Source organism: Heterodontus francisci, chromosome 23, assembly GCF_036365525.1.
Source record: "Heterodontus francisci isolate sHetFra1 chromosome 23, sHetFra1.hap1, whole genome shotgun sequence".
Lineage (NCBI taxonomy): Eukaryota > Metazoa > Chordata > Chondrichthyes > Heterodontiformes > Heterodontidae > Heterodontus > Heterodontus francisci.
The window spans coordinates 64,488,707-64,504,233 of NC_090393.1; the positions used below are offsets into that span (position 1 = coordinate 64,488,707).

The 15,527-nt window shown below is 45.4% G+C and overlaps 1 protein-coding gene across 2 annotated transcripts in view; it reads right to left on the reverse strand.

Annotated features, from left to right (window-relative positions):
* LOC137382880 (glutathione hydrolase 1 proenzyme-like) overlaps positions 1-15,527 on the reverse strand; it is a 132,945-nt gene that overhangs the window by 73,178 nt on the left and 44,240 nt on the right. For both annotated transcript variants that reach the window (XM_068055432.1, XM_068055434.1), the window contains exons 2-3: positions 7,509-7,682; positions 6,900-7,030 (exon numbers count right to left, since the gene is read on the reverse strand). In XM_068055432.1, coding sequence (XP_067911533.1) covers positions 6,900-7,030; positions 7,509-7,678 — 301 coding nt within the window. In that variant the 5' untranslated portion in view covers positions 7,679-7,682. The remainder of the gene's footprint in view (positions 1-6,899; positions 7,031-7,508; positions 7,683-15,527) is intronic.

A 15,527-nucleotide genomic window follows, 5' to 3' on the forward strand; every position in this document is an offset into this window, starting at 1 on the left:
GGGGAGAGTCAGGAGGTGGGTTACTCACTGCAGAATTCCCAGCCTCTGACCTGCTCTTGTAGCCACAGTGCTTATACGGCTGCTTCAGTTTCTGGTCAATGGTAACCCCAGGATGTTGAAAGTGGGGGATTCAGTGATGGCAATGCCATTGAATGCCAAGGGGAGATGGTTGGAATCTCTCTTGTTGGAGATCGTCATTGCCTGGCACTTGTGTGGCATGAATGTAACTTGCCACTTATCAGCCCAAGCCTGAATGTTGTCCAGGTCTTGCTCCATATGGGCACGGACTGCTTCAGTATCTGAGGAGTCACGATTGGCGCTGAACACTGTGCAATCATCAGCGAACATCCTCACTTCTGACCTTATGATGGAGGGAGGGTCATTGGTGAAGAAGCTGAAGATGGTTGGGCCGAGGTCATTTTTCTGAGGAACACCTGCAGTGATATCCTGGGACTGAGATGATTGACCTTCAACAACCATAATCATCTTCCTTTGTGCTACATATAACTCCAACCAGTGGGGAGTTTTCCCATTGACTCCAGTTTGTATAGGGCTCCTTGATGCCATACATGGTCAAATGCTGCTTTGGAGTCAAGGGCAGTCACTCTCACATCACCTTTTCAGTTCAGCTCTTTTGTCCATGTCTGGACTAGGGCTATAATGAAGTCAGGAGCAGAGTGGCCCTGATGGAACCCAAACTGAGCATCGCTGAGCAGGTGAGTAAGTGTCGCTTGATAGCACTGTCGATGACACCTTCCATCACTTTGCTGATGATTGACAATGGACTGATGGGGTGGTAATTGGCTGGGTTGGATTTGTCTTGTTGTTTAACAAAAATCATTGATTAGCTTGAGTCCTGGGTTGGTTGGGAGCATGCTTGCCTCTGTGTCATCAGGTTTTGTGTTCAAATTCCACTCCAGAGACTTGAGCACAAAATCTAGGCGGTCACTTTACAGCATTACTGAAGAAGTGCTGCACACTCAGAAATGTTGTCTTTTGGATGAGACATTAAATGAGGCCCTGTCTGCCCTCTCAGGTCGATGTAAAAGATCCTGTTGTACTATTCAAGGAGCAGGGTAGGTTCTCCCTCGTGTCCTGGTAAATATCCATCTTCAATATCTCTAAAACAGATTCTCTGCTCATTGTCTCATTGCTCTATGTGGGAGCTGGCTGTGCAGAAATTGGCTACTGCATTTCCTACATTACAACAATGACTACACTGAATGTATTTTGTTAACTGTGAGGTACTTTGGGATGTCCTGAGGTCATATTAGGTGCTATATAACTGCATATCTTTCTTTCTTTCTAAGCACATTGCAATTGCTGGCACTTCACCACTTTAGAGGCAGTTATGTTCTCTGGCCAGCGGAAAAGCCCCTGGGAAGGACAGCATTACCCCTGAAATAATCAAGAGTGCCAAGCCTGCTATACTCTCAGCACTACATGAACTGCTTTGCCTGTGCTGGGACGAGGGAGCAGTACCTCAGGACATGCGCGATGCCAATATCATCACCCTCTATAAAAACAAAGGTGACCGCGGTGACTGCAACAACAACCGTGGAATCTCCCTGCTCAGCATAGTGGGAAAGTCTTTGCTCGAGTCGCTCTAAACAGGCTCCAGAAGCTGGCCGAGCGTGTCTACCCTGAGGCACAGTGTGGCTTTCGTGCAGAGAGATCGACCGTTGACATGCTGTTCTCCCTTCGTCAGATACAGGAGAAATGCCGTGAACAACAGATGCCCCTCTACATTGCTTTCATTGATCTCACCAAAGCCTATGACCTCGTCAGCAGACGTGGTCTCTTCAGACTACTGGAAAAGATTGGATGTCCACCAAAACTACTAAGTATCATCACCTCATTCCATGACAATATGAAAGGCACAATTCAACATGGTGGCTCCTCATCAGACCCCTTTCCTATCCTGAGTGGCGTGAAACAGGGCTGTGTTCTCGCACCCACACTTTTTGGGATTTTCTTCTCCCTGCTGCTTTCACATGCGTTCAAGTCCTCTGAAGAAGGAATTTTCCTCCACACAAGATCAGGGGGCAGGTTGTTCAACCTTGCCCGTCTAAGAGCGGAGTCCAAAGTACGGAAATTCCTCATCAGGGAACTCCTCTTTGCTGACGATGCCGCTTTAACATCTCACACTGAAGAGTGCCTGCAGAGTCTCACCGACAGGTTTGCGGCTGCCTGCAATGAATTTGGCCCAAACATCAGCCTCAAGAAAACGAACATCATGGGACAGGACATCAGAAATGCCCCATCCATCAATATTGGCGACCACGCTCTGGAAGTGGTTCAAGAGTTCACCTACCTAGGCTCAACTATCACCAGTAACCTGTCTCTAGATGCAGAAATCAACAAGCGCATGGGAAAGGCTTCTACTGCTGTGTCCAGACTGGCCAAGAGAGTGTGGGAAAATGGCGCACTGACACGGAACACAAAAGTCCGAGTGTATCAAGCCTGTGTCCTCAGTACCTTGCTCTATGGCAGCGAGGCCTGGACAACGTATGTCAGCCAAGAGCGACGTCTCAATTCATTCCATCTTCGCTGCCTCCGGAGAATCCTTGGCATCAGGTGGCAGGACCGCATCTCCAACACAGAAGTTCTCGAGGCGGCCAACACCCCCAGCTTATACACACGACTGAGTCAGTGGCGCTTGAGATGGCTTGGCCATGTGAGCCTCATTTTGGTGATGTCACCATTGTCTTTGTGCATGCACAGTGAAGACTTTCAATCAGTGTCAGGAGTTAGTGAAAATAAAATCACCAAATGAATGAGGTGAACAAGGACGGTGCTATCCAGATTCATTAGGTGAAATTTTTACAGGCATGACGTTTTGCTGGAATTTTTTGAGGAGGTAACAGAAAGGGTTGATGAGGGCAACGCAGTTGATGAGGTGTACATGGATTTTCAAAAGGCGTTTGATACAGTGCCAGACAACAGACTTGTGAGAAGAGTTATAGCTCATGGAATGAATGGGATGGTAGCAACTTGGATACGGAATTGGCTCAGTGACAGGAAACAGAGAGTAGTGGTTAATGGATGTTTTTCGGGCTGCAGGAAGGTTTGCAGTGGAGTTCCCCAGGGTCAGTGTTGGGACCCTTGCTTTTCCTGATATATGTTAATGACCAAGACCTTGGTGTACAGGGCACAATTTCAAAGTTTGCGGATGACATAAAACTTGGAAGCATTGTGAACTGTGAGGAGGATAGTGTAGAACGTTAAAAGGTCATAGACAAGTTGGTGGAACGGGCAGACAGGTGGCAGATGAAGTTCAATGCAGAGAAATGTGAAGTGATTCATTTTGGTAGGAAGAACGTGGACAGACAATTTAGAATAAAAGATACAATTCTAAAGGGGGTGCAGGAGCAGAGCGACCTGTGTGTATATGTGCATAAGTCATTGGAGGTGGCAGGACAGGTTAAGAGAGTGGTTAATAAAGCATACAGTATCCTGGGCTTTATTAATAGGGGCATAGAGTACAACAGTAAGGAGCTTATGTTGAACTTGTATAAGACACTAGTTTGGCCTCAGCTGGAGTATTGTGTCCAATTCTGGGCACTTTAGGAAGGATGTGAAGGTGTTAGAGATAGTGCAGAAAAGATTCACGATAATGATTCCAGGGATGAGGAACTTCAGTTATGAAGATAGATTGGAGAAGTTGGGATTGTTTTCCTTGGAGAAGAGAGCGCTGAAAGGAGATTTGATAGAGGTATTCAAAATCATAACAGGTCTGGACAGACTAGATAGGGAGAAACTTTTCCCACTAATGAAAGGATCGAGAATGAGAGGGCACAGACTTAAAGTAGTTGGTAAAAGAAGCAAAAGTGATAATGAGGAAAAACCTTTTCACGCAGTGAGTGATTAAGGTCTGGAATGGGAGTGTGGTGGACCTGGTTCAACTGGGGCATTCAAAAGGGAACTAGACAGTTATATTGAAATGGAAGAATGTGCAGGGTTATGGGGAGAAGGTGGGGCAGTGGCATTAGATGAAATGCTCATTAGGAAAGCCGGTACAACTAATGACCTTCTTCTGCGCTGTAACAATTCTGTGGTTCTGGGGAGGTAAATTTGCATGTGCGTGGGGAGTTAAATCCCCTAAAATGACATCGGGTTGGGATCCTGACACCATATCGCCACGTTCTGGGTTTCACCCTAACAGGTTTGAAGGAGGGCTGGGAATCTCCAAGCAGCTGGCAGGTAAGGCATTTAAACATGCTAACAGGTTCTTAAGTTCTGTCTTAATCAAGGATTCTGGATTTAACAGCCAGCAGACCTATTTCCCGAGCTGTCAGCAACTGATTAGGGTCACTGAGGTGAATTAGAATTAGAACATTACAGCGCAGTACAGGCCCTTCGGCCCTCGATGTTGCGCCGACCTGTGAAACCATCTGACCTACACTATTCCATTTTCATCCATATGTCTATCCAATGACCACTTAAATGCCCTTAAAGTTGGCGAGTCTACTACTGTTGCAGGCAGGGCGTTCCACGCCCCTACTACTCTCTGAGTAAAGAAACTACCTCTGACATCTGTCCTATATCTATAACCCCTCAACTTAAAGCTATGTCCCCTCGTGTTTGCCATCACCATCCGAGGAAAAAGACTCTCACTATCCACCCTATCCAACCCTCTGATTATCTTATATGTCTCTATTAAGTCACCTCTCCTCCTCCTTCTCTCCAACGAAAACAACCTCAAGTCCCTCAGCCTTTCCTCGTAAGACCTTCTCTCCATACCAGGCAACATCCTAGTAAATCTCCTCTGCACCCTTTCCATAGCTTCCACATCCTTCCTATAATGCGGTGACCAGAACTGCACGCAATACTCCAGGTGCGGTCTCACCAGAGTTTTGTACAGCTGCAGCATGACCTCGTGGCTCCTAAACTCGATCCCCCTACTAATAAAAGCTAACACACCATATGCCTTCTTAACAGCCCTATTAACCTGGGTAGCAACCTTCAGGGATTTATGCACCTGGACACCAAGATCTCTCTGTTCATCTACACTACCAAGAATCTTCCCATTAGCCCAGTACTCTGCATTCCTGTTACTCCTTCCAAAGTGAATCACCTCACACTTTTCCACATTAAACTCCAATTGCCATCTCTCAGCCCAGCTCTGCAGCCTATCTATGTCCCTCTGTACCCTACAACATCCTTTGGCAGTGAAACTGTCAGTGAAACTGACAGACTGGGAAGCCTTTGATCAGTTTCACTGAAGAGCTGAGGCCATGGCCAGGTGAGAGGCCTTATCAGAGAGCTTTTTCAGTGCTTGACAGGTGATTGACAACTTCCTGGAAGACCTTTCACCTGTGTAGCACTTCACTCACTTTCAGCTGCACTTCCCTGCTGTCAGCCTTCAGCATGGCATCGGAGCAGCTTCTACAGTTCCATCTTGCACCTCTGATGAAAAACAAGAGGAGCAGCAACACCAACAGCACCAGCACCAGGAGGAGCAACACCAGCAGCAGCAGCAGCACCAAGAGGAGCAACACCAGCAGCAGCACCAGCTGCCTTCTCAACCACATGCCGCTCCACAGAGCAGTGGGAATGGACACAGAGACCCAGCTCGAAGCAGATAAGACCCACAACACAGGTAGAGCATCAACTCTCTCAACATGTGTGAGCACCAGTGCCTGAGGAGGCTCAAAGTTTCACGGCAGGTCGTTGCTGATATCTACAGCCTGGTACAAGATCTCCTACCCAGTGGGCCAGATGGACACGTATTGTCAGCGATGATCAAAGTGCCTGTCACTGGAGGGCCATCGTCCCATTCACTCCAGCTACAGTGCCGCCCTCCCCCTCCCAGTGCTGCCCCCCTCCCCACCATCTCCCCGAGGTTGTGTGCTCTGTTCTCCAAGGAGAGAGAGCAGAGTTATGAGTGTTAGTAATGGCTTGTGTGGAGAGGAGGGAAAGACAACATTGGTGGAGGGTGACTGTGAGGCATGGGTGCAAGAGGGCAATAGGATGAGGGTGAGTGTGAGTGTTGGCTGTTCAGATGAGGATGTGGGGATGTGAGGATGTGTGTTATTCTGAGTGCTGTGCAGAAGAATGTTGGGAAAGTCAGGGTGTGGGGATGAAAGTGTACTGCTCCTTACCTTTCCCACCCTCTTGACATCCTGGATCCACTTGGTGCACTATCTCCAGGTTGGTGGGACAGCACTTCTGCTGCTGACTTCCTCGATCACTTGCACACAGGCCTGCTGGGTTGGAGAGACTGTCCCCTTCCTCTTGTCCTTGGGCGAGCTCACCTCCCTGCAGCCCCTCAGCTCCTCTAGTTGGACCTCCAGGTAAGAGTGGGTGACCCGGGGGTGGGGGAGTCTTCCCAGGTCTCCTTTCCACCCCTATGGTTGTACAGACCCAAAAACCCAAGCGCAGGTGAGCCGTTGTAACCCATGCCCTGCTCCCTTCAATTAGAAATCCTTCCTTTGACAGATCCTACGCACCCTCTCTGATTGGTCGGAGAACCTGGAAGCGGAATGCTAATGCCATGGCTCAGTTAAAGAGTCACAGCAAAGCCTGCTGCAGATTCCAACAGGTTCCTGACCTTTTTAATGATCCCGCCATTTTGGCAGGGACTAAGTTTTGAAAATTCCACCCAATGCGTTTGTGGTTTTAGTACATTAAACTGAGACAAACTGTAATATCACTACTGGTTAGAGCATGGGGAGGAGCGAGAGTTAATTTCACTAGCTGCTGCGGAGGGATTTCCTGCTCAGAGGAAAATACAGCACAATATCACTGACTATTAGCAGCTGCACAGAGCAGCTCAGATTAACAACCTGCAGCAGATTGTTCCTGTGGGCTGCATGAAGTGTCTCAAATTAACAGGCACTCATGGAAAAGGTGGTTGAATGAAGGTGAAGATACAGACAGAGCAACAAGGCACCTACCTGTTTGTGCATTGTAAATGGTCATAAAGAAGCCTCCCCCAATCCCCATGCTGTGTGCATTCATGAGCCCAACACAGAGCAAACTGGCAATGGCAGCATCTACAGCCGAGGCATTCTGCAGCAGCATATCCCTGCAATGAAAGCAGTGAGAGATTTATAACATAATAATAAAAGCAAAATACTGCAGATGTTGAAAATCTGAAATAAAAACAGAAAGTGCTGGAAATACTCAGCAGGTCTGGCAGCATCTGTGGAGAGAGAAGCAGAGTTAACTTTTCAGGTCAGTGACCTTTCATCAGAACTGATTTAAGACAGAGAGCAGGAGAAACCTTTAGACACAGCGGGTTGTGAAGTTGTGGAATGGATTATCAGAGTTAGTAACTAAAGTATAGAACATGTCAACTTTAAGAATAGGTTAGATAGCTGACTGAAGAAAAGCAGCAAAGGGACCAAGTGGAAACATGGGATTAGGAATACAGGTCATGTGGAGGATAAACATCACAGACTGGTTGGGCTGAACAGACAGTTTCTGTGTATAATTCTCTGTAAAAGTTTTGATTTATTCCTGCGACAGACATTGTGAGCCAAGGCCCTCGAAGAGAGACTCACCTGCCAATCTCTGAACATCTCCCTGCATCTGCAGCAACAGCAGCTCTCTTGAAGGAATAAGATGACACATTGTTCCTGGACTTCAGGCCAAAATACAGGCTGAAGAAGAGGATGAGGGCCACCAGTATCACAGTTACAAAAGCAATGAGTCCTTTTTTTCCATTATTCATTTTTCTAAAAGGAAAGAAGAGGGGAGCTTCAGGTCTGGGTGTGATCTCCAAGAGAATGTCAGAAACAGCCATCATGAGCAGACTTCAACTCAAAAAATACAGTTTAACACTTGATGGATAAAAATCCGTTGTAGTTCTGTCTCTAAGCCCCACATTTGTAATACAATAGAGCTGCATAAAAACACAAATCAGATAATTACCAGCTCCAATATTTTGTTCTCAATTTCTTTTTCAAACTCTAAAGTGTTTATTTGTATATGGTATTTTATTTGACCCTTTCTGTCCAAATACCAAGCAGATTCGAGTGATGAGCTGACCTGAAACATAAAGCAGTGATGACTCTCTGGTTTAGAAGCCAGAAGTAATGGACCAATCGATTAGATGTGGAGCACACTGGTCGAGCAGGAATGCAGCTTTTAACCCATAGCTTTTGGCTGTGCCATTATAACAAGTTATTGAGTAGAGATTGGCACTTTCCAACTTGGGTAAACTTGCAACAAGATAAAGTTGAATTGTCACTCTGGGCTTCTCACACTGTTCTAGTGGTCAGTTATTGGGAGCAGAGTGCGTCTAAACTGGGCAATGGAATTTGGAGAGTGTTTAGTGCTGAATTAGGTTTGCACATTTGCAGATAAAATATTTGATCAAACTTGTTCTATGGGGCAATAAAGCTCACGTACAAAATGAAAGAAAAATTTGCCTGTATTAGCACCTTTCACAACCTCAGGACATGCCAAAGTCTTTTGCAGCCAATGAAGAACATTTTGTAGTGCAGTCACTGTTGTAATGCAAGAAATACTGCAACCAATTTGCATACAAGGCCCATAAATAACAACGAGATAATGACCAAATGATCTATTTCAGTGATGTTGGTTGATGGATAAATATTGGACAGGACACCGGAGAGAATGAATGTTGGGTCAGAAGAGAATTTGTTCAGTTATAATTTCACCAGGGATAAGCACCAACATGTTGCACTGCAGACATTTGACAAAATTATTGACTCAGCCATGGACATGGGGCAATTAGTCTGTATATAAAGCATATAGCCAACCTAACACCATCAACACACAGTCTGATTTAATATACATTTCTCCCTATAAAGAAAATAGCTGGAGGAGATCATTGGAAATAGGGTAGGACAAGGCTATATGATCAAGTTGTCTGGGTTCAGGGCTAGTAAAACAGCAAGGACAAGAATGTGAGCCTTGTTGCAGATGAGGAAATAGATTCTGGCATTTTGGTTGAGTTGTAATTTGTGAAAGGTGCAGCTAGAAAGTCTAGCAATATGCATGCTGAGAAATGGAGACTAAGGGTAATAAAGGTGTAGATAAAACTCGAGAAATGATTGCAACTCAATCCAATTAGTTTAGAGGTAAGTACAACCATTCTATTTATTTACCCAGCATTAATATTTCCTTTAAAATCTGTTGATGGAGCAATGTAAATTTCTTCCCTTTGATTACAGCTGTTGGAATATGGAATATCAGGAAATATCACTGCAAAATGTAAATGTTGATATTTATTTTTCGATGTTATACTTGAGAGATCCTTCCACGTGCCTTCACTAATTGTGACAGCGAGTTTTAGCAGTTCTTTCAGCTGATCAGCACTTAGAATCAATAGACTAAACAATACATCTACATGAATTATTAAATCACGAGAGAAATGCAAGAACTCATCACTTCCAGACAGTCTCTGTGCAATTGAATTTTATCATAACTCAACAGGAAATTGCTACTGTAGTCTTCATGGTTTAATTCCTGTTTCTTGTTCTACCTTCTGTCAGCACTCCTGTCTCTTTCAATACTGCTGAATGTTTGCAAATCACGAACTTATTTCTATCTATTCTGAAACAAATTACTTCTTTTCCCCACCAAAATAAGTCAATCATAACTCATAAAGACTGCCCATTATCAAACAGTAAGTCAATATGCAATTACCTGAAATGATATTGACATAAGTGTTGTAGATTTATTATTGCAAAATCTGTTTCATCAAGGAAAAACCTTCAGAGAATTCAACATTATTTTCAAACATAGATATGATATACAAACTCCCAATGCTTTATCACTTATTTCTATTAAAAAGACTAGGAAATAAAATACTTGATTTAATTTTTAATAAACAATGCATGTACAACCCCCAAACAAAGCCTGACTGAGTAAAACATAATTTAGTTGACATGTTAACAGTTTTGGTTAAAATATACATTCCGTTATGTTGTGTATTAGAATAGGGGACAGAGTGCTGAATAAAGCAACCAAGTTCTTTAATCAGCTCAAAGCCCCCAGTCTAGTATGAAACATGTTGGAGTTTGCATTTACAACTGTTAGTCGATAGGACAAAAGCAAACAGAACCCATGGGGTTCTAGAGTAATAGAGTCGTACAGCATAGAAACAGGCCCTTCGGCCCACCGCATCCATGCCGACCATAATGCCTATCTATGCTAATCCCACCTGCCTGCATTAATTCCATATCCCTCTATGCCTTGCTCATTCAAGTACCTGTCCAGATGCCTCTTACATGTCACTACTGTTCCTGCCTCCACCACCTCCTCAGGCAGCTCATTCCAGATACCCACTATTCTTTGTGTGAAAAATTTACCCCTTTGATCCCCTTTAAACCTCCTTCCTCTCACCTTAAATCTATGCCTTCTAGTTTTAGTCACCCCTACCATGGGAAACAGACTCTGGCTATCTACCCTATCTATGCCTCTCAGAATTTTAAATACCTCTATCATGTCCCCTCTCAGCCTCCTTCCAGGGAAAACAGACCCAGCCTATCCAATCTCTCTTTATAACTCAAGCCCTCCAAACCAGGCAACATCCTTGTGAATCTTTTCTGCACACTCTCTAGCTTAATCACATCTTCCCTGTAGTGCGGCGACCAGAACTGCACACAGTACTCCAAATGCGGCCTAACCAACATTATGTACAACTGTAACATGACGTCCCAACTCTTGTACTCAATGCCTCGGCCGACGAAGGCAAGCATGCCATACGCCTTCTTCACCACCCTGTCTACCTGTGTTGCCACTTTCAGGGAACTATGTACTTGCACCCCAAGGTCTCTGCTCAACAACACTCCCCAGGGCCCTGCCATTCACTGTATATGTCCTGCCCTGGTTTAACTTCCCAAGATGCATCACTTCACACTTGTCTGCGTTAAATTCCATTTGTCAATCCCTTGCCCACTTTCCCAGTTGATCTATATCTTGTTGTAACCTTAGACAACCTTCTTCACTGTCCACCATACCCCAATTTTGGTGTCATCTGCAAACTTACTAATCATGCCCCCTTCATTCACATCCAAGTCATTAATATATATGACAAACAACAGAGGGCCCAGCACCGATCCCTGCGGGACACCACTGGTCACCGGCCTCCAATCTGAAAAACAACCCTCCACTACCACCCTCTGCCTCCTATCACCAAGCCAATTTTGCATCCAATTTGCTAGCTCACTCTGGATCCCATATGTTTGAACCTTCTGGACCAGCCTACCATGCGGAACCTTATCAAAGGCCTTGCTAAAGTCCACGTAGACAATGTCCATCACCCTGCCCTCGTCAATCCTCCTGGTCACCTCCTCGAAAAACTCAATCAAATTCGTGAGATATGATTTCCCACGCACAAAGCCATGCTGACTATCCCTAATCAGACCATGCTTTTCCAGATGCCTATAAATCCTGTCTCCCAGAATCCCTTCCAAGAACTTTTCCACCACTGATGTAAGGCTCACCGGCCTGTAGTTCCCTGGCTTATCCCTGCGGTCCTTCTTAAATAAAGGCACAACATTTGCTATCCCCCAGTCATCCGGTACCTCATGCGTGGCTAACAATGATATAAAAATCTCTGCCAGGGCCCCAACAATCTCCTCCCTTGCTTCCCATAGCATCCTAGGATACACCTGGTCAGGCCCTGGGGGTTTATCCACCTTAATGCCCTTCAAAACCTTCAACACCTCCTCCTTTGTAATGTTGATATGCTCAAGGATATCGCTGTTCCCTCCCTTGAACTCACTAGCTTCCATGACCTTCTCCACGGTAAATACGGACGTGAAATATTCATTTAAGACCTCGCCCATTTCCCGTGGCTCCACACACAGATTTCCACACTGATCCTTAAGGGGACCTACTCTCTCCCACCTACCCTTTTACTCTTAATATACTTATCGAATCTTTTAGGATTCTCCTTTATCTTATCTGCCAGGGAAATCTCATGGCCCGTTTTTGCCGTACTAATTTCCTTCTTAAGTGTAGTCCTACATCCCCTATACTCCTCGAGGGACTCGCTTGATCCCAGCTGCCTACACCTGACATATGCCTCCTTCCTTGTCCTGACCAGACCCTCAATATCCCTCGTCAACCAAGGTTCCCTAAACTTGCCAGCCTTGCCCTTCAATCTAACAGGAACATGCTGGCCCTGAACTCTTCCTATCTCACTTTTCAAAGCCTCCCACTTGCCAGACGTCCCTTTACCTGTAAACAGCCTCTCCCATTCAACTTTTGAGAGCTCCTGTCTGATGCTATCGAAATTAGCCTTCCCCCAATTTAGGACTTCAACCTGAGGACCAGTCCTATTCTTTTCCATAACTATCTTGAAGCTAATAGAGTTATGGTCACTGTTCCCAAAGTGCTCCCCCACTGACACATTAACCACCTGCCCATCCTCATTTCCTCAGAGGAGGTCGAGTCTAGCCCCTTCTCTAGTAGGGCCATCCACATACTGCTTCAGAAAACTATCATGGACACACTTAACAAATTCTTCCCCATCTGATCCCTTAGCACTAAGGCAGTCCCAGTCAATATTAGGGAAGTTAAAATCACCTACTATTACAACCCTATAATTCCTACACCTATCTGTGATTATCTTACATATATGCTCCTCCACTTCCCTCTGACTATTGGGGGGCCTATAGTATAATCCCATCAAAGTGATCACCCTTTTCTTATTTCTAAGTTCTACCCATATGGCCTCGCTGGACATTCCCCCCGGGATATCCTCTCTCAGTCCTGCCGTGATGTCCTCCCTAATCAATAGTGCAACTCCCCCTTCTCTCTTGCCTCCACCACTGTCATGCCAGAAGGTTAGGTACCCCGGAACATTGAGCTGCCAGTCCTGCCCATCCCTCAACCACGTTTCTGTGGTTTCTACCCTATCAAGCTCCTTTAGAATCTTGTATGTCTCAATTCAATCGCCTCTCATTCTTCTAAACTCCAGAGAATAGAGGCCTAATTTACTCAAACTCTCTTCATAGGGCAACCCCCTCATCTCAGGGACCAATTTAGTAAATCTTCACTGCCTCCAGTGCAAGTATATCCGTTCTTATATGTGGAGACAAAAACTGCACACAGTATTCCAGGTGCGGTCTTACCAAAACCCTGTACAATTTTAGTAAGACTTCTTTATTCCTGTACTCTAATCACCTTGCAATAAAGGCAAACATGCCATTTACCTTCCTAATAGCCTGCTGCACCTGCAGGTTAACTTTGTGTGTTCCTTGTCCGAGTACCCCCAAGTCTCTCTGAACATCAACACTTACCAGTTTCACACCTTTTAAAAAATATTCTGCTTTTCTATTTTTATAACCAAAGTGAACAATTTCACACTTTCCTACATTATACTTCATTTTCCATCTTGTCGTCCACTCACTTAACCTGTCTATATCTCCGCAGCCTCTCTACGTCCTCCCCGCAGCTTAACTTTCCACCGAGCTTTGTATCATCAGCAAACTTAGATACATTACTCTCTGTCTCTTCACCTAAGTCATTAAAATAGATTGTAAATAGCTGAGGCCCCAGCACTGATCCTTACGGCACCCCTCTATTTACTGCCTGTCAATTTGAAAATTCCCCATTTATGCCAACTCTTTGCTTCCTGTCTGTTAACCAATCCTCTATCGATGCTAATATATTACCCCCAGCACCATGAGCCCCCATCTTGCCTATTAATCTTTTATGTGGCACCTTATCGAATGCCTTTTGAAAATTCAGGTAGGCTATATCTACTGGTTCCCCTTTCTCTACCCCACTAGTTGCATCCTCAAAAACCTCTAATAAATTTGTCAAACAGGATCTCCCTTTAGTAAAACCATGCTGACTTGTTCTAATCATGCTATGCTTTTCCAAGTGCAATGTTAAGATTTCCTTAATAATAGTTTCCAGCATCTTCCCAATGACTGATGTTAAGCTAACTGGCCTGTAGTTCCCTGTTTTCTCTCCATCTGCTTTCTTGAAAAGTGGCCTAAAATTTGCCAATTTCCAATCTGATGGGACCATTCTTGAATCTAAGGAATTCTGGAAAATTATAGCCAGCACATTCACTATTTCTACAGCTATCCCTTTTAGCTCCAGGGACCCGGGTTCGATTCCGGGTACTGCCTGTGTGGAGTTTGCAAGTTCTCCCTGTGTCTGCGTGGGTTTTCTCCGGGTGCTCCGGTTTCCTCCCACAAGCCAAAAGACTTGCAGGTTGATAGGTAAATTGGCATTATAAATTGTCACTAGTATAGGTAGGTGGTAGGGAAATATAGGGACAGGTGGGGATGTTTGGTAGGAATATGGGATTAGTGTAGGATTAGTATAAATGGGTGGTTGATGTTCGGCACGGACTCGGTGGGCCGAAGGGCCTTTTTCAGTGCTGTATCTCTAATCTAATCTGAAGAACCCTAGGATGTAGGCCATCTGGTCCTGGGGATTTGTCAGATTTTAGTCCCTCAAGTTTCTCCAATACTTTTTTCTCGACTGATATCAATTTCCTTAATTTCCTCACTCTTTTTAACCCCTAGGTTACTGCCTACGTTGCCAACTCCTGAATGTCACTACTATCCTCGCTGATATTAGAGAACTTGACAAAGACCAGCAAATGGAATTGGAAAACTTGCTGGTTGATGACACAACAACCAATTATATAAGCACTTTTAAAAATTTGTCATAGAATGCAGGTATCGCTGGCAAGGCCTGCATTTATGACCTATTCTTAACTGTTCTTGAGAAGGTGATGGTGAGCCACCTTCTTGAATAGCTGCAGTCCATGTGGTGTGGGCACACCCACAGTGTTGTTGGAAGGAGGTTACAGGATTTTGACCGAGCAACAGTGAAGAAATGGTGATATAGTTCGAAGTCAGGATGGTGTGTGAGTTGAAAGGGAACTTGGTGGTGTTCCCATGCGCCTGCTGAGCTTGTTCTTTGAGGTGGAAGGTGCTGTCAAAGGAAGTTTGTTGAGTGCAATGTGGGAAATGTCCCAGACAACCTCAGACACGGAGATAAAGGGCTGATTATTTTTTTGAGCCAGGAAGAAGTCCCACCTCCAGGACCGAAAGTAGGAGCTGACCCCACAGTGGCTGGCGCCAGGACTCAGGGATGGCATTTTACCAGCGGCAGCCAATTAAGAGGCCACTGTCCAACTGAGGATTGTGGCCTGCCTCTCAGAGCTTCTGGCTCAATCAGAGGGCTGGCAGTTTGGCTACGTCACTGTTAGAGGTGGCCACTGCTGCGGCTGCAAGATGAAGGAGACCGATGACAAGGCAAGTTTTTTTCAGCAAGCCGAGGCCAGGCAGGCAGACCTGGTGATTGGAGGTGGTGGGAGAATCACCTTCAAGAGACAGTATCATAGCCACAGGGGTGGGCATTGCCATCGGGGGGCCTCTCTGTGGACCATGGAGCAATCCGAAAGGAGGACCCTCCTGCCCCGCCCCGCCCCCAGAACATGCTGGGAGGCTGCCAGGGTTTACTTGGCGGTCTCCCCATGCAGCAGCAGTCCATCGTGGCTGTGCCGCTGAGGTTCCTGCCATTGGTAAAATGCTGTGGTTGCGGGAAGACGTCGGGCTCCCCTCCCTATGCCACTT